Raw genomic sequence first — 22,634 nt, forward strand, 5'->3', positions numbered from 1 at the left:
CGTCATGGCTTCAACACGAGCAGGGATTTCTCCACAACGCAGATCTGCCACCAATTCATCCGACCCACGCAGCCATCCTTGGCCAGATATAGAACCAGTTTGGAGAAACTGAATTAGTTTCTTTATCTCGTTCATGTTAACGATCAATCGAACATAGAGGTTCTCGTCCGCCGCCTCAGCGAACACCCTCCCTTTCAGGCCCGCAGTCAAAAGACCACGTCGCTTCTGGAGGTTTTTTTTTTGCAAAGAGTTCGTCTCATACTTGAGATCTCTAACTACTTAACTACCTAAGTCACTCAAATATCAAACCACAAAATTTCTGGAAATGTAAATATATTCGCGATTAAAGTCACGTCGAGTTCTTCGGGTGGGATAGTCCTATCCATCTTACCTCCACGTTCTCATCGCTTTCGCACTCAAAAGTTGCACGAGATCTTCAAGCATAACCATCTTTCTTGCATCGAAAGAGTCGCATCTTTTGTCTTCAGCTTACATCTCCTCCATCAGAGAGTTCAGCACCACCTGCACGTTGCCGTTGCACTGCTCCAGACGGTCAATGACAACAGCCGTCTCCACGCCCGGGAAGATGTCGCGCACCATCGACAGCTCGGCCGCCCACTTGAGCTCCTCCTCCGTCACGACGGGGGCAGCGGGGGTTTCGACCACAACAGGAGTCTCCTCCACAGGGGCAGGGGTCTGTTCCTGCTCCGCCACCTGCTCCCATTCGCTGTCGCTAGTAGCGACCACAGGGACCTCAGCAGGCTCGGCAGTTTCAACAGCCTCGGCCTCAGTCTGCTGCTGCACCTCCGGAGCAGGAGCGACCTCCGTGTGGGTAGGCGGCATCTTCATGTTCTTGATCTCACCGACCACCTCCTTAGCGAACTCGCTGATGCCCTCAGCGGCGCACTTAATGCCCTCGGTGGTCTCCTTAACGAGCTGGTCAAACGGGATCTCCTGGATGCTCTGACGCGCAGCAATGAATGACTCGCGAGCATCATGAGCCGCGGTCTTAAGCGCCTCGTTGGTGTGGTTGAGGCTAGTCTGCGCTGTCTGTTGCGCCTTCTCGGCCCACTGCTCGTGCTTGACCTTCTCCATGGCCACGTTCAGCGTCTCCACGAGCTTCTCAATGGCCTTGAGAATCGGGTCAGCAACGTTCTCCTGGAAAGCCACGGCCGTGCGGCTCACAGACTCAAAGCGAAGCGACTTGGAGCCCTCCGTGCTGCTCAGGAACACACGGCAGGCCTCCTCGTACTCGGCCTGTGACGTCACATTGAGGCAGTCGCCCTCGGCGTCCGTGTATTGCACCACGAAGCTGCCGGGGGTCAAGTTGAACGTCTCGGCGAACAACGCGGTCAGCGCCTCCAGCGAGAACGTGGCAAGGTCCACACGCAGGCGGTGCAGCTCGCCCTTGTAGTTGATCTTGAGTGCAGTCTGCTTAGCGTCCATTATTGTCCTGGGTTGAAGCGGTTATGAGTTCTCTTGCTCTTTACTCTGCCGATCCGAAAATGAAAAATCGAGGAAAGAAATTGTTCTCCGACGTCTGTTTGTGGACGAGGCTCAGCCAATCAGAAGGCGGGATTGGGAGAAGGGCGGACCGATCGATGGTACATTGTACCAACAGCAACCTGCTGTCATACTTCGAGAACCAACCGGCGGTTGTACAGGACGGATACACGTCATGAACCTTCAGTCACTTGCCTTTGCGATGACACACAGCGTGACCAATGACATACATGTGCATTTAGTGGATACTGGTTGCCGCGCAGGAATGCATGCGCCAACGATGGGGGGCGAGTATCCTCCCGTTGGACTCTACCCAGCTGTCGCGTAATTTCCTTATCCTTTGTAGCGCACATCTTCAAGTGTGGTGCACCCAAATCTTCAATCAGATTTTCATCCACTCCCACTTCATCCACTTCTCCCCTTTTCAGCCAATCCACAGTCGTAACGTTTCGACACAAAAACGGACTACCTTATCGTGCAATTGCCATTGCAGCACGTGCATTACAGCGCGGCGCTGGATCTCTCTAATTCGTTCCGTCCCTCTGTTCATGTCGTCGGCACCGACGTCCACCACGTCCTCGGGCGGCAGCGTGTCGCCGCGTCTGAGCCGTATGAGCTCGACTTCAGGCGCCTTCTCCACGCAGTCGCTACAGGGATTCCGCACTGTGTCACTGCCCGGTCTGTTCCCTGGTACGCACTTGGGCATTTTGGCCTCGGGGTTGCTAGACAAGCGCCGTGACGGCGCCGTGCGTGGCGGCTGGGCCAAGCGGCTCTTCATCCTGTCCACGCGCAGTCTGCATTATTACCGAAAGGTGGAGGAGTCAGAGCTCTTCGGCAAGGAGCGCGGCCAGGTGCTGCTCTCAGATATTGGCTATGCCAAGGTTGTCATGCCCGAGGACGCCCCAGCGGGGGCTGTGGAGCCCGGTCATTCGTCGTTCTTTGTTGGAGTGCTGTCGGTATGATGCGTAGTGGAATTGATGAGGTTGAGAGTCAATTTCTGAGGTTCTGTGGTGTTTCCCATCATTTTGAGCAGAAACGGAAGACGTTGCTGCTGTTCCTGCGCGCCGATTCGTTTGAATATGCAAGCAGCTGGGTCAGTATTATTAATAACGCGGTGCATACTGGTAAAAGTGTCAAGTTCGCACCGCGATGGACGGTGGAGACCATGCAGACCTTCATTTCGGCCGCGTCCGGGTAGGTTGAAGCTAAAACATTGAGGTTGACGGTTAAAAACTCATATTTTCGCGACGAATGTAGCAACTTTGAAGAAATTGAGGCTGCAGCAACGACAGAATCACCAACAGAGGTAGCAGCAGCACCGACTGTGACGGTAAGAGTTCTTATTTACGACGAATAAGTACGAGAAAAAAAAACCGCGTATCTGACGGTCTGTATTGCCTACAGCGTCCGATTCCTACAGTCCTCGTCGTTAGTATGGTGTCTGGTCCTCTAAGTGGGTCTACCGCAACAGAGAGGTTAGTCAAGCGCAATGTGGAGCTGAACACGGAGCTCCTGTTGGGTTCATTCGAGCAGAAGGACACCTGCGTTTTAGTACTAAGTGATGGCGAAGAACTCCACATCCCGCAGCGCTTATTGGGAGGCGATACCAACAGTCTACTGACGACTGCCAAGCAGATTGAGCTGACAACACCGGCTCGCAGTCAACCGCTGCGACCACACATCGTATCGATGTCCAAAATTTTCGGTACACTACTTATGGCATTGTACTGTATATTATGTGGATATTCACTAGCGTTTTGCTTTGGTTACAGTTTCTTTCCGATGCGTACGGGCTCCACTTATGCAAATATCCCGACGAGACTCCGGTCCCCAACCAGTGATGTCGTCGTTGCCTTCAACATTCACAGTGGCGTTTCCCGGCACACTTGGTGGCCTTTTCCTGATAAGTTGTCTGGTCTCGTTCTACTGCGCGACTCCTTTCGTTGGCTTGATGAAGATCACAATCGTACTCGGTTTGATTCTCTCCGTGTCACAGATCACCCAGTTTGTTGTCTGGTAAGCTCCATTATTGTTGATTCCGCAGCTAACACAGAACTGACGTTGCTGATTTGATTTTCAAGTCTATCAGAATCTCAAAGCCACAAGCGATTGAGTCCCGTACTATCCCCGATTGGAGGATCTAGAAAAGCTGTGGCTGCTGTGGGTAATGAGCTCCTGTTCCATTTGACAGTCGACAGGATCGAGGTGATTGAAGCAGATCAAGACAAGGAACCAGCACTGTCCGAGACGGCGTCTCCAGTATCAGACATCGACGGTATTACCGAATCGGAAACAAACGCGATCAGTGGCGGCCCGATCGCATTCTCGCCACGATTCATTGCAGGAGAAAAGGGAGACGAAGAAAAAGGTCGTGCTAGATACTTGGCTACACTGGAATGGCGCAAGGACAACAATATCGACAATATCTTGGTGACACCACACCCGAACTTCGAGACCATCAAGAAGTATTATCCGCAATATTTCCACGGCAGGACTCGTGACGGACTTCCCGTGTACTACGAGCGACCGGGTAAAATCGACCTCCCAGCCCTGAAGCGTGAGGGCCTCTCGATTGATGACCTACTACGTCACTACATGTACATCACGGAATATCTTTGGAGGGTTGTGGAGCCTAACGACTCCGGTCGATCGATCACAGTGCTGGATGTTACGGGTATCGGCATGTACGACCTTGGTGGAGAAGTACTGGACTTCATCAAGCGTGCCTCCGCGTTTACTGGTGCACACTATCCCGAACGCAGTGCCCACATTTTCATCATCAACATTCCCGGCTGGTTCAACATGATCTGGCGCATGGTGAAGCCCATGATTGACCCCGTCACCCGCGAAAAGGTACGTCACTAAGCCATACTTGCATTTGAGGAGGGTGTCGTAATTTGATGCGTGTTTTGCTGTATGCAGGTCCACATGCTGAAGGGTAGCGCGATTCTGAAAGAACTGGAGACGCTGATCGACCTAGAGAACATCCCGTCGGACTTTGGCGGTGAGGGCGTAGCGCTGGGCGACTCGGAGGAAGAGCACGCGCTAGCAGCACACGTGAAGAAGTATCTGTGAGTAAGGAAAACAACGAAATTAATAAAATCGGATAAAAGCACTTGAAATGTTACAAATGCAAGTTGCACTGCAACCAACGTCAGATGGCTACAATCTCTGATAAATTGGCTCCGGCTTCTTCAACGATCTGATGCATGATAGGATGCCGATTATGGCTGGGTGATTAGACTCCATGTGACGCGCGCTGGTGACGCCTCCGTCTCGGACCAGTGGTCGCCGTTGAGGTTGCTGCTCACTCTTGCATTCGCCATGTCGCTGACGAAGCTGCTCTTTCGCCGTTCCACCACTTCTCGTGCTCGCTCGTCGCTGTCATTGGTGTCCCGCGCGTTCTCTGACGTCCCTGATGGTATTTCGCTAAACATGGCTACATTGTCATTGCCACATTGAACTAACAACGTCCTTCTACCAGTTCTGCCTGAGCCCGTATACTTCGAGGACATTAGCACCGCCTCCTACCGCATTCGCGATGGCATCCAGGAGACCCAGTGCGAGTACTCGCCGCTACTGTCGCAGCGTATGGGGATCGACTTGTACCTCAAGAAGGACCACCGACAAATGACCGGAAGCTTCAAAGAACGTGGCGCCCGCAACGCTTTGCTGCAGTTGTCGGACGAGGAGAAGAAGAACGGTGTGGTAGCCGCCTCTGCTGGCAACCACGCGCAGGCATTGGCCTACCACGGCCAGCTACTGGGAATTCCGGTGACGTGTGTTATGCCCAGGGTTGCTCCGCTCACCAAAATTGCTCGCTGTCGTGAACTCGGAGCTCGCGTTGTGCTGCATGGTGAACATATTTTGGAGGCTCGTGACAAGGCCGAGGACTTTGTGCGCGACGAGGTACGAATAACGTGGTTTTTGTTAATTTTTCTGGAAATGGAGGCTGACAAGTTGGTGTTTTATTGTAGAACATGGTGTACATCAACGGATTCGACCGTCCCGAGATTATTGCCGGTGCTGGAACTATGGGAATTGAGATTTTGAACCAAGTGCCGGACGTTGATGCCATTGTGGTCCCTGTGGGCGGTGGTGGTTTGATCGCTGGTATCGCGCTCGCTGTCAAGACTCTTGCTCCGAACGTCCAAGTGATCGTACGTTATATTAGCAATTTCCAGTGTTTGTGAGAGTTATTCTAACGAGTGTCTTGACTGAATTGCAGGGCGTGGAACCTGAGTATTGCTCGAGTTATTCGGCGGCGCTGGAGGCTGGCAGGCCCGTGAACATGCCGACACAGCCAACTCTTGCCGATGGTCTCGCTGTTCCGTGTGTTGGTGCGAATGCGTTCGAGATCGCCCGCAAATACGTCGACAAGGTGGTGACTGTCTCGGAGCGTTCGATTGCCCTAAGTGTGTTGCGTCTGGTTGAAATGGAGAAGGTCGTTGTGGAAGGCGGAGGTGCTTCCTCGCTGGCTGCTCTGATCGACGACAAGTTGCCGGAGCTCAAGGGCAAGCGCGTCGTGCTGCCTCTGACTGGCGGTAACATCGATACCCCTGTACTTGGCCGTGTCATTGACCGTGGCCTGGCTGCTGATGGACGTCTAGTGCGCTTCGTGGCCACCGTGAGCGACCGCCCCGGTGGTATCGCCCAGCTCACCTGTTTCCTGCGCGACTTCGGTGTTAGTGTCAAGGATATTTACCACGAACGTGCCTGGGTGCACGCCAGTATCTCTCACGTTGCAGTGAAGTGTGTCGTCGAGACGCAGTCCAGTGAACACGCTCTTGAGCTCAAGAAGCGCCTTGAAGATAATGGCTACCCTCTTATCTGGGAGAGTTTCGCTGGTCAACAAACCCCCGCAGTCGAGCTCTAAACCGACCGACATTAGGTACTTAAAACTTTTGTGCACCATTCTAAGTAGAATATGGATGATTGTAAATCGCTTTACCTGTTGTAGTTTTCTGTCAGTTTCTACATCTCCGCCAGTTCTCCTAGGTAAATGGTCTTGTCACTGCTGCACGAGCCTACAATGGGTTCTGTGGGGTGGAAAGTGGCTTCGTTCACGCTGCCTGTGTGTCCTGGCAAGTGGTAGCGTAGGTTGCCCGTCTCGGCGTCCCAAATGTACACGTAGCGATCTGCCGATCCGCTCGCTACAAAGCGCATGTCGGACGACCAGCCACAGCGAATAAGCGTACGATCGAAGCTGTGCTTGGCTCCCATGAACGTAGTCTTGAGTCGCTCCCCCTTGACGAACGGCCGAACATCCCACTTCCTCACAGTCGAGTCCATAGCATTGGACAACAAGTAGCTGCCGTCCGGACTGAGACTCACACCCGTCACAATGTCCGCGTGGCCTTGTAGCACTGTACTCACCTCGTCCTTGCGGAGATCCCACATCTTGATGTCTCCGTCCAGTCCTCCAGTAATGACTTGGGAATTGTCGCCGGAGAAACACACAGCTGTGACCTGGAATTTGTTCTCGAACGACTTGACAGCGCGCTTAGAGCGAACGTCCCAGATCTTGGTGGTGCAGTCGTCGCTGCCACTTACGATGAGCGTGGGGCCGCTGGTCACAGGGCAGCAGCTGTTGACTATGGACGAATGGCCTGCGAACTTCTTAATGCGACTGCCGCTCTCGGCATCCCAGAGCCCGACAGTCTTGTCGGCCGAGGCGGACACCACCTGTGCACTGTCGTACGTCCACTGCACTTCCAGCACCGCGTTCTTGTGGCCGTTGAATACGTTATAATTGCGGCACTCGCCATACACGTCCCAGAGCAAAATGCTGCGATCAAATGAGCACGATGCCACGTGCTGCCCTGACGGACTGAATTTGAGCGAATACACGGCCGCACTATGACCCGAGAGCAGCATCGTGGGTGCCATAAGACCCGACGTCCGGTCCCCCACGCGCTTCGACGCCACCACCGCCGGATCCACCGCCACAATCTCCGTCACGCGCGAGCGCTTGGCCAGCTGCGTCTGCCCCGCGGGCGTCAGCGCCATCGACGCAGCCGCATCTTCCTCACTACTGAGCTTCCGCTTGCCCGCCATTTGCTTGAATATTGGAGGATAATGAGAATATTCGACTTTGTTTGTAATTTAAATTTTTATCTGTCAATTTCAGCCGAATTTATTTTCTGCAAAAAATTGTTCTTATAAAATGACAATAAAGGACAAAATATTCGAATAGTGTTTTCACGCATTTCCCGCCAAAAATACGAGGAATTGTTTAACAAATTGTCTCGGCGAATTAAGACAAGGATGGAGCGCGAGGAAGTGGTGATCGACGGCGACTCGACAGATGACGACGAGGAGGTGACCATCATCACGCCCGAGTCACGCAAGCGGCGCCGCCGCTCCAACATCATGGTGGACCACGACGAGGATGAAGGAGACGAAGCCGAGCAAAAAGAGAAGACAGAGAACCAGGTCTCGTCCAGTTCTTCCGCTCCACGACGTCAACAGCAGCTTCTACTGAGTGAAAATGGTGTATCCTCGCAGCCAATGACGCTGCGCACACCGACGCCGACGCGTCGCTCACGTCGCAACATGCAGCAGCTCTCGATTACGGCTGCCGTTGCTCGTGGAGAGCGTGGACGCCGTCAACAGCAAGAAGGAGGCCAAGAAAACGCAGAAGACGAGGGAGAATCGGAAGATGATGACGTCCGCATTATCCAGCCCCCGTCTGCTACTTCCGTAGGCAGCAGCGGGCGCAAGAACCGCCGTCCTGCGATTCAGGACAGCGATGAGGAAATGGAGAAGGATCAGAACGAGCCAAAAGAAAACTCAGATGGCGAACAAGAGGTGGAAATAGAAGTTGAAGGGTCTTCTGCATCGAGACGGAGCTCCAGGATTGAACACAAGCGCCAGGAGAAGGAGAAGCAGCATGCTAGTGTACGCAAACTGGACTATCCGGTGCTGGACAATTGTCTCGACAGTTTACAGAGCTTGGGGCCGCATTATAATGGAGGCGGTGATGATGACGATGATGAATACAAAGAATCCGAGCCGGAAGAGCATTCTCCGCCACCGAAGAAGAGACGACGCTCAGTTCCTAGAGTTGGAGACCGGGACAACCGAGAGAAAGTCTACGCTGATGCTGGCGATGACGTGGACGATTTTATCTGTGGCGATGATGAGATCGAGTACATGAATGATGACGAGGAGGCTGTGATCAGTGTCGAGTCGTCGGGTGACGAGATGGCGGAGGATGACCCTGAAGAGCTGAGGGCGATGCTGGATGCAGGACGCTCGCGCGAAGTTAGCGAGTGGTTTGCGATATATATGGAGTATCTGGAGGAGTGTATCATTGACCCAGAGTTTGAAACCACGATGCGTCGCAAGAGTTCCAAGACGAAGTACCAACTATACCAAAAAGCAGTCAATCATGTAAGTGGATTTTTGCGGAGTTATGAGATGTAGCGTGGTGTGCCTCTGACTTGGTGGTTGTAGATTGAACGCAAACTGTGTTCGTGCCGTGATACTGTACGCTCCGGTGTGGCGTGGCCAGATGACATGGTGGATGCTTTGAATCATGCATCGTTGTACCGCTCAAGTCACGTCTCCGCTGAACAAGATTGCGAAGCCTGCAACCGTCGCCAGCATGTGGCTACTTACCACGTTGACCTGGCTGGATATGCTTGTGATGCTACGAAGCTTTATGGTCACAACTGGATGGGCCAGTACGTGAATTCTTGCTATCGGCTGAGTTACTGTTGAATATTTAAGCTAACAACAGTTGTGTGATGTCGTAGTCTGAAGGAGGCAGTGAAGGAAGCAGCTCCCGTCCAAATTTCTTTTGAAATGGGAAGCGTGTGTCATGCGGTAAGATTCTTGTATTTGTTTTTGGCTTCCCTGGAAGAGTGAACGCAGCTGATGCGCTATCTTACTGTGTTTAGCGGACATTGGCGTATTGGCAAATGCTGCATGCCAAGCAATTTTGGTGCATCATCATTGATGCGAAGCGAAAGAAGTGTGCTGATAGCAGTGGGCGGATTGCTGGGCAGTATCGAGAGGAGTTCTTTAAGAAGGAGTTTGGTCGGTTCAAGAGACTAGTGGGTCTGGTGGAAAAATTTGCTGAGGACTCGAAACGGATCGCCCATTACATGCCGAACGAGTGGAAGAGAATCACACGACGCAACGTCACAAGTGATTTCCTCCCGCTTGCGTCTCGTGCATCCTATAGGAATTCAGAGTCTCGACGTGGTACGCTGGATGCGTTCGTTGGCGAGAGTGAAGAAGAGGAGACTGAGGATGAAGAAGAAGTGATGGAAAAGACGGAGCAGGAAAAGCGCGCTGCAACAGTCGTAGACAACGACGACGATCAAGCCACGGATGATGAGGAAGAGGCAAAGGACTTGGAGATAATCTCGCCACGCCGAACACCTCGCTCGGAAAGCACGAAGGAGCAGAAACTCCAGTTGACAAGTAATGAAGAACAAAAGCAAGAAGAACCACAAGTCAAGGATGAGAAGGCTGTGCCCGAGAAGGACATCGACGACCTGATGTGTTTGGTATGTGACGCTAGCCCGCGCAACGCCGGTATCGTCCACGGGTTATACCTGCACGTGTACTGCTGCTATGCCTGTGCGAAGCGCCAACACCGAATGAAATGTGGCTGCATGGTATGCAACCGGCCAATCGATCGAGTGCTTCGGTTGCTCCCGCTAACGTTGGATGCACGAAAAGCTATTCGGAACCAGCAGAAGAATTTTAGGTGATATAGGTGAGAAGCTGAAGTAAAATATGACAAGCCGAGTGTGTATTTGAATAGCTATGTGCTGGCTGGCTGGACTCCATCAGAGCTCTGGTCTGGTTCTTTGCTATAGTCGAAAAGATAAAGTACCTGGTTTCGACCTGCAAAAGGTAGGAACTCCCTTTGAATTGAGGGGTGCTTCTCTAAAAGATACCGTATGAACGTGTCATAAGTGTCAACAGGTGTGCCATCCTGACATTGCCGATCTGGGAACACTCGGCTCATCACACAACAAGGCACGATAGCAAACGGTTTGCCTAATGTCAGAGCAGCGTCGACGATAGCTTCCGTGGCCTCATCCGGATGCATTCCAACCAGTACGGAACAGTCCGTGAACAGCTCGGTATGCAGTTTCAATGTTTCATCGTCGAGACAACGGAGCAGTTGAGGGCTCATTTTACGGCCCTTTGTGAATTCGGCTTTGGCAACAAGCTTGCGATTGTATTTGCCAAGCTTCATGGGCCTCTGCATATCACAAAAACCTGGTCAGACTCTTATACAAGCCAACCAATTGGAGTCGACGTACCGGGTCGATGAGCGTGGTTGGGATGCCTCGTTGAATCCAGAGCTGAATCGGGATATCACCTTTGCCACCAGCAACATCGACGACGCCTGTTCCAGCAGCCAGACAACCCTCGCCTAGTGATTCCACAAGCCAATCGCAGAAAATGCGGCTACGTTGTGCCTTGTCGATCTTGGAGTGAGGATCACCGTTATCACCAGCAAGGTGCGCAGCCTTTGCGCGCTGTTCGATCCGCTTCGCCATCCAAAGCCTTCGGTTTTCCTTAAAATCTTCCGGCTGACCATGCCAGAAGTGGCATTGTTCTCCACGCAGGCAATTGGCGCCACTCGAAGATGAGAAATAATACTTGCAGGCGTTGAAGCCGTCGAGCACCACCATGTTGGTGTACTTATTGACCGCTCCAGCTTTCGACGAAGGCGGTAAGACCCAAGATCCCTTCACTGATGGTGCATCTCTTGTCGAGTCCGTGGCGTCAGTGTAGCTGAACACGGTACCCCCGTGATGCAGACTCCAGAGCTCGTCTACCTGGATCGAATGAAGCACGAACAGCCAACCGTCCGGATGTCCAGGTCCATGATGTTTGCACTGCAATTTCCCATAAGCTGTGACCAGGTCGCCAAGGTGCACGTCCCAGTTGATCTGGCGAATGGCAGCGAAGTCGAGGATGCCCTCTTGAGCGCGTATCATGACCTCCAATAGCTCTGTTAGACGTAAGTAGAGTTAGTTTTGGCATGGCTATTGACACAGAGATAAAGTACAGCAATCGCACCTCCATCGCTCAACTGGATATCGCCGAATACGAGGCCTTTGCTGCAGCAGATGCAACATAGGAAAAAAAAAAGTGAGAACGCAGCAATGGAAGCGATGCGAGTGTGCAATTGATGCCAACGTACGACAAGTGGCGCTTGCGGACGAAGCGACCGTGCACTGAGACGCTTGATGGATCGCCATTGCCATCGAGGGGCGGCAAGTCCTGTAGTGTTTCGACGTGCAGCTTGTGCGTCCCAGTCATTTTGGCTTGAAATTGATGAGCATCACCAGGGAACGATTGTGCATGCTCTAATCACAAAAGGACTATTTTTGCAATACCAAACACGAATTGGCAATGCATTCCTTGAATACACCAGCCTGGTGTTACTAAAAGCATTGCGAATGCAGCATTGCCCACTGCTTCGGTCGTGTTAAATACCATTGCAAATGCCAAGTCAGGGAGCATTTGACGGTCGTAGTTATCGAGTGGGCTATACTGTACCTCTGGATGTCAGCAAACTTGCTGAGGAAAATCTATGCAAAAGTCCAGCACTGCAATGCAGATTCCAGCGATCGAAGCGCCCTGGTACGTGTATTGCTAGCACCAAAGATGCCAAATCGCTTAAGCGTCACACTGGCTTGCCGCCATTTAAAATCGAGCACTACACTGATACAGAGAGCAGATGACAACCAGCGTGGTAAACATCGTGCAGAAGCGATAAAGACTCTCCAGTCTAAGGGCAAGTACAAGCTGCATCCGTCGATGTGCCAACTTGTTTGAAGAGGGATTCGTGTCCATTGCCACGCAGGCGGCGCGTTCGTGGTCAAGTTGAACCAAGCAACCAAACCAAGCAACAGGGTGCTGAATATCTGGCTGGTCTCATGGACACTCGCGGAGTTCTTCTGTCGAGCGTAGTGCCTCGGCGCTGCCTGCTGTCGGTAATACATGTAGCCTATCGTGCGGGACACGACGCGCGCCGCCACCGGATTCTCTGCAGCGAGAAAAAATATCCATCTAGCCATAATTTCGCACTCCCGCCCGATCCCTTTTCCAATGTGGCACACAAGGTTCGCACATTCCAGCATTTTTGCTAAAAACGGGAGCGAGTCTCCGCCAATGAGATCACTCTATTCATCCTCCTGCCACAAAATCTGACAATATAATGCGACATTTTTCGCATTAACAAATCCTACAGCCATTGTCCCCGATGACGGATGGCGTAGGACACCGAGAGATTCAGCTTGTCCAAACCCTTTGGCGCTTCCCTTCCGCAGTCTATTGCGGCTTTCAGAGGTGAGGAAGAAGACGCCGTAGTTGTTCCATCTCGCCTTACCACAGCAGCCTGCTGCAGTAGCGCGGCCCCGATACGCACCTCCGCAGCTCTAGCGCACGCGGCAGACGCAGAGCAGTCCGACGCGCCATCGACCAACACCAACAGAGCACTGAACCCGATACCGACACTTATAGGCACCAGCCATGATGCAGACGCAGCCGTTGCCCACTTGCGACGAGTACGATCCACTGGATGCCCACCTGGACGAGCTGGAGGAGCCTGGTGCCAATTTCCTGCAAGGTGCGCGGTGGTCTCTCTATTTTTATGTATTGCATCTCTAATTTAATGATGGAACGTCAGATTTTATTGTGGCTCCGCAGCCGACCCAGAGCGACACGCCGCTCAGCAATTCGAATGGATATACGTCCGAAGAATCAGATTACTCGGTAGTGACCCCGTCCGATGAGCAGAACTACCAGGACATGTCGTTCCTCCACGCCGCCAACACCAGCGAGCTCGTGGACGTCGTGGGCGATCTCAGCACAGGCGACCTGACGTCAGTAGCCCCTCAACAACAGCAGAAGTTTGCAGGCAAGGTCATCAAAGGTAAAACTTCCAAGTATCGCGGTGTAACACAGACGAGCAAGACCTCATGGGGCGCTAAATACAGCGCTAAACGCATCACGAACACGTGCAAGACCCCCGAGGAGGCTGCTCACGCTTACGACGAGTATCTGAAGGCCAACTATCCCCAGAAATTCGCCAAATTCGCCAATTTCTGCGATAAATGCGGCAAGTTCGTGAACCCGCTCGGCTTGCCACAGTTTCAGAGCGAATGTGAATGCTCCATGAGCTCCCCCACGGGCTCCATCACGCTGTCGCCCAAGAAGGAAATCTTTGACAGACAGCAGATCACGACCCCCACCTCAGTTACGCCGTCGCTGGTACCGCCCACCGCCCCGTCTCCCGCTGCAGGACCTTCAACCGTATCTTCAAGTTCGATGTTGAACATGATGGGAACTTCCAGCCACAGCTTGGACCTGAACCCTGCGGAGGAGGAAAACACAAATGTCCTCCGCTCCAGCAATTTGTCGGTGGGGTCACTCAAATTCAGCTTTTCAGAGGACACGGAGCAGTTTTTCGCCGAGTCTTTTAATGATGTGGCTAAAATGTCCTCGGAAATTGACGGCGCAGCTTTGGCTGACCAACAGCAACAACAGGACCAAAAGCGGGACAGTTTGCCGATTGCTGTCATCAGTTCAGCTGTGGACTCGTTCACTCAGGACGACAATCTGGACCAGATCATCAAGGACATTAACCGGTCGTCGTCATCCCATTCCTTGCTGAAGGGAAATACAGCAGAGGAACGCATGGATAATGGCAGCATGGGCAGCTTTGCGGCTACTGGGAGCACCAGCAGCGGCGGAAAGATGAGCGACTTGAACAACATGGGAAGAGTCCAGATTGAACCAACGACGACCAACTCGCTGGACTTTGATGTGGATGAGCTGGATGAACTGACGAAGTACTTTTTGTCCGAGAACGACGCTGCAGTTGTCGTGCAGCGAGAGATGCAGTCGAACCCTGTTCTCATGCAGCAGAATCCTCCGGTGGTGACGCAGAACCCGCAATTCAAGAAAATTCACAGTCTGGACTTCGATTCCGACAATACCATGACTGGAAGCTCGTCTCGCAGTGGCATTGTGATGAGCGAAGTGAAGCTTGAAGACACTGAGATGATGGACCCTTTCTTATCGACCCCTGTGTCCGCGAATCCAGGTATGATTATGCCTCCAGGATCGCCAGCACCAGCGATCATCGATATTCAGACCCGATTTCTCGAGAAATACTGGCGCAATGACCGTAAGAATATCCAGTGTTTCCCGTACTGCCCGGAACATGGAGACTATTACCGCGTGCGTATTGAGAACCTTCAACACCGATGCAAGGGTGTCTGTCGTGCTCCTGTGAAGGCTCATGTGTCCATTCCAGCACCTGCAGGTTCGTCCGTGGTGCAGCCTGGTCTATTAGTGCTGGCGCGTTGCAACAGTACATTTTCTCGCAACATGACGCTGACAGAGCAACAGCTGTTGAGTCTTCCGGAGATGAAATCCCTTCAAGGTGTTAGCGCCGTCGGTGTCATCGACAGTTTTGCTCCGCTTGACGGTGGCGGTGTACAATTCGACGTGACATTTCACCCGGATGTCTGGAAATTCGAGTTCGATCTGCCCAAGAAGAGGCGCCACGTGCAGAGTTCGAGTCCAGCTGTGTCGTCACATGGAGCCGACGATGCTGGAGGAGACCCGCTAGCAGCAGAGTTTCTCTACTTCTTTGAAATCGACGTGTTTTACTCGCGCGAAAAGACGATTTTCGAGCGTTTGGGCCACACGGAGTCGATGAATTTCCAGATTGGCAACACACGCACTCTTTTGCGACAGCGCAACAAGATGGTTGAAGAGTTTAATAGCAGTGGGGGGCCGCAGACACGTGTGGGACAAAACGACAATGACAAGCTGGCGGATGCTGACGAACTACCGGAGAAGAAGAGAGTCAAGGTGAACAAGGGACGGCACGAGATGTTGTCAGGCACATCGTTTAGCGAAGATGGGCTAAGTAGTCGTGGCCTCAGTGGCAGCAAACTGTCGATTGGTTACATTACTGGCGAGGGCATTTCGTCGGCGTCCAAGAAAAACTTACTGGAGGACAAAAACGCGCCTATGGATGTTGATGGATACTTTAGATCCGACTCCAAGGACTCGCTATTTGACCGTGAAGCAGGCTCGTCGGACCTTCCTAAAGTCAAGACGGACGTTTGGAAGGATGTGGACGGTGACAGCGATGATCTGCAGCAGGCTGCTACCTCCGATTACCGTCCGTACGTCTCGCCGAAGCAGAAGAGTGAAAAGCTGCAGACTGCAGAGTCCCCAGTGGCAACAGCTATCCCGGTCAAGCCTAATACGCATGCTCGAGCTGCTATTCCTGCATCATCTACGGAAGCGTACAGTCTGCCAAAGCTCTTGGCGTACTCTTTTGCCTGCGTTCCGCTGTCTGTGCTCTTCATTCCAGTGGGCGTTCTGCTTCTTCTCGGGTTGTTGGTGGTACCGCCTGCTGCTTCGAGTATCGTCGGCGCACTGGACGCCTTGTCGGACATGGAACTGTCTCGTGCTAACGGTAGCTGCATCTCCAGAGATCAGCGCATGGTGCTGAACCGTCTAGTGGAAGAGAATGCTGACTCATCTGGAAAGCCGAAGGGGGGTATGTTCCGTTATCACGGCAAGGGCGAAGTGTGGGGTCGCATCTTCTATTTCAGCGGCGCGAAGTTCGTGGTTTCTATGGCCTCTTTGATGCCGGCGTTTGTGCTCGCGTTACTTGCTGGTCTCCTCTATCCGATTCGTCCGGCGTCTGCTGCTATTGCTAGTGCTGCCTGTGACTGTGCTCTTTGGTCAAGGGAATATACGCGCGAAACAACAGGCAAACCTTTAGCAGGTGCTACACAGTACGACGACATGGGTGGACTTGTATGATCAAGCGTACCAAGAACGTCATTATACAGAAAAAGGAAACGATGTCCAGATAGCGAGCAGGAAGCTTACTCTAATCTAGGTTTTGAGGTCTATGTAATTTATCATTCAGCATTTTTCGTGGCAATGTGGTATTTTATCGTGGATAGATTTCAAGCAACAACAGCTTCTTCGTAAGATAAAACAAAACAGACCTGAATTTAATGTTTCTGCTACGATGGACACTCGGTTGGCGTCATCTCCATGGTCTGTTAAATGAGACTTTGCCTTTCTCCCTGAGAGGTTCGTCGAGGACGCCGTGTTGAGTATGTCCGGGCTTGCATGAAGGCTTGACGGGTGCTGAGGTTTACTTGGAACGGAATTCCTCGCCACCCGTGACCATATCAAACTGGCTGGCGAAATCGTCTATCGACATCTTGCTAGCGTCGTCCTCCTCGTCATCGAAGACCCAAGTCGTACCTGGAACGTATTTTGAGCCCTCAGCCTCCGATCCAGGCGGACCCTTCGTTCCTTTCGCGTAAAGCGGCCCCGCGCTGCAGCATCAAAGTCACACAATACACTTAGCTAACTATATACATTTCCATTTCCGATGACTCTCTTCGTACCCAGGAAGCGCATCTGCAATACCGGCTGTCATGCAGCTCTCGCCGATGTCTTCAATGTTGTTAAGCAGGTTCCGCGCCAGGTAGGTAGTGTCTCCTGCCTTCTTGAAGAAGCTGTGCTTGAGCAGCGCCGAGGTGCCAGGGCTACACCGTACACAAAAACCCGTTAGTCATCAGAAGTACAAGCTCGAAAAACACCAAATAGTTCTAAGCTCACCGCTTGGATGGGTCCTTCTGCAAACAGAGCTTGACCACATCCTTAAAGTGCCGTCCAAACTGGTGTCCACTGCCATCATCCTGTAGCCAGATACACGACGTTAGTTATCGGCTTTGGATAGTACTCCTCCTGTGTTAACATACGTCGTATGTGCGCAGGGACGGCGGGTCTTCCTGCAACGTGAGCAGCAGCACCTTCATGGGCTGGAAACGAGCATAGGGCGCATATCCCTTGGCGAGCTCGAGCGCCGTGATACCGAGCGACCAGATGTCGGCCTTGTAGTCGTAGCCGCGCACCTGTTCCATGACCTCGGGCGCCATCCAGCACGGGGTGCCCACAAAAGTCTGTCGGTTCTTCCGACGGTCCCCACCCTCCATCATCCAACCGGAGACGCCAAAGTCAGCGATGACGACGTGGCCCTCGCTGTCCAGCAGGATGTTGCCGGCCTTAATGTCTCGGTGGATCTGGCCGTTCTCGTGGAAGTACTGCAGACCCTTGAGCGTCTCGTGCAGAATGACGACCACGAATTCCTCCTTGAGACCTTCGCCAAGTCCCTTCTTCTTTAGCAGATTCATAACGTGCAGACACGAGCCCTTGTTCATGAGCTGCGTGACGAGCCACAGCTGGTCCTTGTGCACAAAGCTGCAGTAGCACTTGAGCACATTCGGATGGTTGGTCATCTTCATCGTCTGCACCTCAGCACGAATGTCCTCGAAGCTCGTCGTGATCTTCTCGAGGTCCATGATCTTGATGGCCACGTGGATCTTCTTGGGCGCGCAGTAGGCCTTCCATACTTTGGCAAAGGCACCTTGGCCGATCTGCTCAATGATCTGGTACTCACTCGCAACGGTGGGCCACTCGTCCGCCATGGGTCTTGCTCTCACTTAGAGGAAAATGAAGGACGTGGATACTTTCCTGTGCCCTGCGGCAAAGGCGGCGGAGGTTTCGAGGCAGGAGCCTGGAGGGTTCGGGTGCGCTAGAGCCAATACTGAGACCGTCTTCTCCACCAAACAAGCGATGTGGCGCACACAGAGAGGCAGAATAATGGCGTGGACCACACATTTAAGGTGCGTTAAGCCCTACACACAAGTTGCGCGAAATTTTGCCTCGCGATCGGCAATGGCGCCAGTCCTGCAGCGAAGCTTTTGGGCTTGGGCTTGGAATGAATTTCACAAGGAATCAGCATCGTGCCGGCATGCATTCACGGCGTGAATCACGCTATACTACCGTGTTGAAGTTGTACTTGTCAGCTTTAGCGAGCGCGCACTGAAATGGATGCTGTGAGCATCGATTTTTAGGATGGGTTGGTGGCTGCATTTTTCAGCTAGCGAAGCGAGTTGGAAGACACTTGGGAGTTGCTGTGAATATGTTTCCACCTGTGCTGAACATGTTGGTCGGTTAGCTATAATAGATATTGAAAGTATTGTCTTCGAGGCAAGTGGATACTGCCGACGGTGCTCAGGGTATCTTCTCGACAAAGCGTTTTGCAAGTCGCCATGGAGATCGACTAAAGACAACATGGAATGACAAGATTGTCAATGCTCTTCGTCACGGGCGATAAGCAGTCTGCACGACCGATTTTTACGGGACTTCCTTCCACTCGCAGATCCTACGACCGAGACGGCGGCATGGTGCCACTGTCCAACACAGCGAGGTGGTCTCCATTGGGGTGACGAGCTCCGGCAACATCTTCGCACGTCTCTGGCCCATCGTCCCCTTGCGACTGACAGCAGCTCGTCAAGGGTTTTAACTACGAATTAGCGCTAAAAGTTAGGAGCCAGCCACATGGCTTCCTTACCGCCACTGAACCCGGGAGAGGTTGCTACTCGTCCTCATATACCTCCGCGCCGATCTGGGCTTTCGTAACTATGGAGGCTCGCACAATGCAGTCTACTACTCGCTTGCATTGGTTTCTGTTGCTGGATCGCTGCATCCACGGAAGGAAAAGAAGCTTTGGCCCGCTAGTTTGCGGGACCGGGATACACTGGGAATAGCCCCACCCCTTCACACAATACCCACACAAAACAACATACTGAGTGCAAGTGAGTGGCTTATGCCACGTACTTTCGCTCAAACTCCCCCGCGAGCCAAACCGCCGCACTTCGGTTCTCGCGAGCAAGACAGCAGTGTACAGGCGATGATGAAGACTCCGGCCGGCGTGCGCATGCGCATGGCGCTCAGTCACCAGCGCAACCTTCGTTATGTGCTTCTGACAGCATGTGGTGCGCTGCTACTGGTCATGTACCTGCTCACTAAGACGCCAACTCCCTACACGTACGACAAGCTGTCGGACGAGGAGGATAAGCGCTTCAACACACAGGCCATCATGGACCAGTGGCCGGGTCAGTGCCAGATCAAGAACTTTGAGCAGCTGCGCCGCATGTCCATCGTCTACACGTGGGTCAACGGCAGTCAGCCCTGCTACCGCGAGCTCCGCGAAAAGGCTGGCGGCAAACACGCCGTCGGAGGCTCGCGCGACCGAGAGATCGGAGAGCTCATGTTCTCCATCCGCTCGCTGGAGAAGTACGTACCTTGGCACACTGGCCAGATCTACATCGTGTCTCCTGGCCACATCCCACACTGGATCGACATGAACAACCCACGTATTAAGGTGATCAACCAGGACGACCTGTTCCCGGACTACGCCAAGCAGTTCCTACCCACTTTCAACACGCACGTGATCGAGCAGTTCCTGTACCTCATCCCCGGCCTCTCGGACATTTACATGCAAGTCAACGACGATTATTTGTTCACCAAACCCATCGCTCCCCACGAGTTCTTCACGTGTGACGGCGGCATCCGGTTGCTGCACGAGAATGGACTCATCTCCCACACGCCGCCGACCCCGAAGAAGGGAATTTGGATCGCCTCCGTGCTCAACACTCAGCAGGAGATGGATCTGCGTTGGGGCAAGGCTGATCGCCACTTCATCAAGCACGCTCCGTTTGTCTACTCGCGTCGTGCATTCGAGCGCGTCCACCAGATCTTCGACCGTCCTCTGTACATGACGCTCAAGAGCAAGTTCCGTGGCAAGCCTGATATGAACATGCCGCTACTGCATCACTATTACATGGTGGCACAAGGCAGCGAAGAGCTCGGTATCCCTGTCTACTCGCCTCCTGAAGAGGAGATGTCAGGGTACAAGCTGATTCTGATGCAGAACAATAACATCGACAAGCTCAAGCAGACTTTTGGACAGATTCTGGACGGTTCTACGCCATACAGTATCGTTGCGCTTAACGATGAGTACTCGGACATGCGTGTGGCGGACACAGCGCTTGAGTTCCTCAACAAATTCCTGCCTGAGCCCAGCTCATTCGAGCGTAAGCCTGACTCGGAGCCCCACGCGCTTACTGTACGCAAGCCTGGCACTTGCGAAGTGGATCCGATGATCCTGTCGCCGTTCCCGAGACGAGTGGAAGCTGCGCCCAAGTACCAAGTGATCGCGTACCGTGAGCTGCGTTGGGTGGCATTTACTAACTCGCTTCTGCGTGGAATGGGCTTCGGTCTGGGTGCCATTATCATGTACATCTTCTACTTGCTGGTATTGCGCCGCAATAAGGCACCAATGGGCTCAAACGGCGCCTATGATAAGGTGTAAACGAGCTGGATGGGGGAATTAAGTGCAGAATGTTTTACGGGCAGAGGCAAGACCGTCGACGCTGCGGGCTGGTAGCATGAAGCCTGTGGAGACGAGGTTGGTAGGTTTAGTACGTGTATCTACAGCACGAGGCAAATGTGCACACAACTCGCCAGCGTTCAGTGCAGAATAGACGTTGCGATATCTTTTTTCGTTTATTTGATGTTGTCCTCTTATCAATGACGTGGCAACTACATAGCAATCCTTTGGGCACAGACAATGAAGCGAGCGAACATGTATTTCATTTACCAGTGTGCTTCATCTACAGCTACAGAACAGGTTTCTAGCTACAGACGTCACGTCGCTTATGTTTGCTTGGTAGCGTGTAGCCCAGGCATGCCCTTGCTGGTAAACCGGAAAATGTAGACGGAGGTAATGGCCGCAATGGCCAGACCGAAGCCGTAGCCAATGTTCAAGGCTAAAGTCCATCCAAATGACGGCATCATCTCGGCAAAGGCACGTTCGTTCGGAGAACGGAATCGCGTCACTGACGGTGCAGGAGCCCAGTCGGTGGCTACTTCATCCTCGACTCGAAGTGACATGAAGTTTGGCTCGGGCAGCGGGATCACATTCGGGTCGTAAACGCAGTCTGGGCCGTGCCAGTTGCTCACTACACTCACGTGCTGACCTTCAGGCAGTTCGAAGAAAGCAGGGTCCGGCAGCAATTGAGAGTAGAAGCGACCAACAAGCTCAGCTGTCTTGGGACTCGTGTACTCGTCGTTAAGAGCCAACAGGATCTCAGGTCCCTTGTTCTCCAGCGCCATCTTGAACTGTGCATTGAGAGAGTCCTCGATGTTGTCCTTCACACGCACTAGCAGCCAGTCGTCACATTCGTTGAGTGGGTTAAGCTCCACTGGGATCCCGAGCTTCTTGGATCCTTCCTCCTGCATGTAAATGTGGTGTAACAACGGCATGTTGAGGTCGTCCGGGTGGCGCATCTGGTGGGGTAGCATGGCGTCCAGCTCCTTGCCGAACTTCTGGTGGATCTCTTCAAACGCCAGACGACTGTAGACGAACGGAGCGTGTTTGAGGAAGTTGTACACGTGCTCTCCACCGTACGTCTTGTCCGTGAGCATCACTGTGTTGCGCACACTGGCCAGCCACGCATTGGACTTCTGGCTTGGAACGTGGCGGATGTGGTTGATCTCAGTGAGGAGACGCAGCCCACCGTCACACGTGAAGAACCGATCGGGGGTCACAGGCTTGATGAATAAATAGTCGTCGTTCATGTGGATGAAGATGTCCGTGAGCCCTGGGATCTTGTGCAAATACTGCTCGATGACATTAGTGTCGAAGGTCGGGAGAGTGGCCTTGCCCTTGGGCAGCAGGTCGTCCTGGTCCACGACCCGTACACGCGGATTAGACACGTCCAGCCAGTCTGGGATCTGGCCTGGGGTGACGATGTAGATAGGGCCTTCGAGCCAGGGCGTGAACTTGAGCAACGAGCGCAGTGAGTATTTGAGCTCACCCATCTCCTTGTCCCTCGACGAGCCACCGCGAGGTAGCCCCGCGCGCTCACGGCGCTTGTTGTAGCACGTTTCGGTGCCGTTTACCCACGTGTAGACGATGGCAGCATGGCGCAGCGTGTCGAGGTTGGCTACGTCGCAACGTGAGCCGTCCTTGGAAGGCATGCCGCTGATGAGCTCGGCCACGCGAGCTGGAGGGTCCGGCTCCTGCCCCATGTAGAGAAGCGTCGCCACAGTCAACGCGAAGCCCAGCAACGCCAAGAAGCTCCGCATGGTGGACAGAGGAATCGAGAGGAACGGAAGGATAGCAAGAGTGCCCAGGCGATCGCAGATGTAGCTCCACGTACGAGTGCGGGATGGATGTTCACGGGATGTGT

General features: G+C 53.1%; 10 protein-coding genes across 17 annotated transcripts; 5 read left to right on the plus strand and 5 right to left on the minus strand.

The window, feature by feature from the left end:
* Positions 1-316: 316 nt before the first annotated feature.
* Positions 317-2,207, minus strand: PPTG_04170 (hypothetical protein). Its single transcript, XM_008898017.1, has one exon. It carries the CDS (start codon positions 1,444-1,446, stop codon positions 490-492), a length of 957 nt encoding a protein of 318 aa, XP_008896265.1. The 5' UTR covers positions 1,447-2,207; the 3' UTR covers positions 317-489.
* On the plus strand, positions 1,921-4,639 carry PPTG_04171 (hypothetical protein). 4 transcript variants are annotated; one of them, XM_008898018.1, is made up of 7 exons: positions 1,921-2,459; positions 2,537-2,697; positions 2,761-2,833; positions 2,908-3,208; positions 3,276-3,519; positions 3,585-4,356; positions 4,426-4,639. In XM_008898018.1, the coding sequence occupies exons 1-7, from the start codon at positions 2,052-2,054 to the stop codon at positions 4,576-4,578; spliced, it is 2,112 nt and encodes a 703-aa protein (XP_008896266.1). In that variant the 5' UTR covers positions 1,921-2,051; the 3' UTR covers positions 4,579-4,639. The 4 variants fall into 4 exon arrangements, with proteins under 4 accessions (XP_008896266.1, XP_008896267.1, XP_008896269.1 ...); XM_008898019.1 differs by having other exon boundaries at positions 1,921-2,697; XM_008898021.1 differs by having other exon boundaries at positions 3,585-4,639.
* Positions 4,640-4,698: 59 nt separating this feature from the next.
* PPTG_04172 lies at positions 4,699-6,486 on the plus strand. 2 transcript variants are annotated; one of them, XM_008898023.1, is made up of 5 exons: positions 4,828-4,924; positions 4,988-5,412; positions 5,481-5,663; positions 5,732-6,394; positions 6,464-6,486. In XM_008898023.1, the coding sequence occupies exons 1-4, from the start codon at positions 4,828-4,830 to the stop codon at positions 6,377-6,379; spliced, it is 1,353 nt and encodes a 450-aa protein (XP_008896271.1). In that variant the 3' UTR covers positions 6,380-6,394; positions 6,464-6,486. The 2 variants fall into 2 exon arrangements, with proteins under 2 accessions (XP_008896270.1, XP_008896271.1); XM_008898022.1 differs by lacking the exon at positions 6,464-6,486 and having other exon boundaries at positions 4,699-4,924; positions 5,732-6,461.
* On the minus strand, positions 6,351-7,587 carry PPTG_04173 (hypothetical protein). The gene has a single exon (XM_008898024.1). The coding sequence runs from the start codon at positions 7,558-7,560 to the stop codon at positions 6,478-6,480; it is 1,083 nt and encodes a 360-aa protein (XP_008896272.1). The 5' UTR covers positions 7,561-7,587; the 3' UTR covers positions 6,351-6,477.
* Positions 7,588-7,707: 120 nt separating this feature from the next.
* PPTG_04174 (hypothetical protein) lies at positions 7,708-10,387 on the plus strand. The gene is made up of 4 exons (XM_008898025.1): positions 7,708-8,898; positions 8,962-9,191; positions 9,264-9,333; positions 9,408-10,387. The coding sequence occupies exons 1-4, from the start codon at positions 7,771-7,773 to the stop codon at positions 10,227-10,229; spliced, it is 2,250 nt and encodes a 749-aa protein (XP_008896273.1). The 5' UTR covers positions 7,708-7,770; the 3' UTR covers positions 10,230-10,387.
* Positions 10,209-12,397, minus strand: PPTG_04175. Of its 2 annotated transcripts, XM_008898026.1 has the most exons (4): positions 11,681-12,397; positions 11,557-11,597; positions 10,791-11,488; positions 10,209-10,729 (listed from the first exon to the last, which is right to left on the minus strand). In XM_008898026.1, exons 1-4 carry the CDS (start codon positions 11,797-11,799, stop codon positions 10,283-10,285), a joined length of 1,305 nt encoding a protein of 434 aa, XP_008896274.1. In that variant the 5' UTR covers positions 11,800-12,397; the 3' UTR covers positions 10,209-10,282. The 2 variants fall into 2 exon arrangements, with proteins under 2 accessions (XP_008896274.1, XP_008896275.1); XM_008898027.1 differs by lacking the exon at positions 11,681-12,397 and having other exon boundaries at positions 11,557-11,651.
* Positions 12,398-12,708: 311 nt separating this feature from the next.
* PPTG_04176 (hypothetical protein) lies at positions 12,709-16,899 on the plus strand. Its single transcript, XM_008898028.1, has 2 exons — positions 12,709-13,111; positions 13,172-16,899. The coding sequence occupies exons 1-2, from the start codon at positions 13,015-13,017 to the stop codon at positions 16,333-16,335; spliced, it is 3,261 nt and encodes a 1,086-aa protein (XP_008896276.1). The 5' UTR covers positions 12,709-13,014; the 3' UTR covers positions 16,336-16,899.
* PPTG_04177 (STE/STE20/FRAY protein kinase) lies at positions 16,406-18,945 on the minus strand. Of its 3 annotated transcripts, XM_008898031.1 has the most exons (5): positions 18,379-18,945; positions 17,295-18,307; positions 17,152-17,231; positions 16,938-17,078; positions 16,406-16,865 (listed from the first exon to the last, which is right to left on the minus strand). In XM_008898031.1, the coding sequence occupies exons 2-5, from the start codon at positions 18,018-18,020 to the stop codon at positions 16,679-16,681; spliced, it is 1,134 nt and encodes a 377-aa protein (XP_008896279.1). In that variant the 5' UTR covers positions 18,021-18,307; positions 18,379-18,945; the 3' UTR covers positions 16,406-16,678. The 3 variants fall into 3 exon arrangements, with proteins under 3 accessions (XP_008896279.1, XP_008896277.1, XP_008896278.1); XM_008898029.1 differs by having other exon boundaries at positions 17,295-18,945; XM_008898030.1 differs by having other exon boundaries at positions 16,406-17,078; positions 17,295-18,945.
* A 238-nt stretch (positions 18,946-19,183) lies between these two features.
* On the plus strand, positions 19,184-21,027 carry PPTG_04178 (hypothetical protein). Its single transcript, XM_008898032.1, has one exon. The coding sequence runs from the start codon at positions 19,205-19,207 to the stop codon at positions 20,750-20,752; it is 1,548 nt and encodes a 515-aa protein (XP_008896280.1). The 5' UTR covers positions 19,184-19,204; the 3' UTR covers positions 20,753-21,027.
* PPTG_04179 (hypothetical protein) lies at positions 20,676-22,624 on the minus strand. Its single transcript, XM_008898033.1, has one exon. The coding sequence runs from the start codon at positions 22,528-22,530 to the stop codon at positions 21,097-21,099; it is 1,434 nt and encodes a 477-aa protein (XP_008896281.1). The 5' UTR covers positions 22,531-22,624; the 3' UTR covers positions 20,676-21,096.
* Between the last annotated feature and the right edge of the window lie 10 nt (positions 22,625-22,634).

Source organism: Phytophthora parasitica, assembly GCF_000247585.1.
Source record: "Phytophthora parasitica INRA-310 unplaced genomic scaffold supercont2.6, whole genome shotgun sequence".
Lineage (NCBI taxonomy): Eukaryota > Oomycota > Peronosporomycetes > Peronosporales > Peronosporaceae > Phytophthora > Phytophthora nicotianae.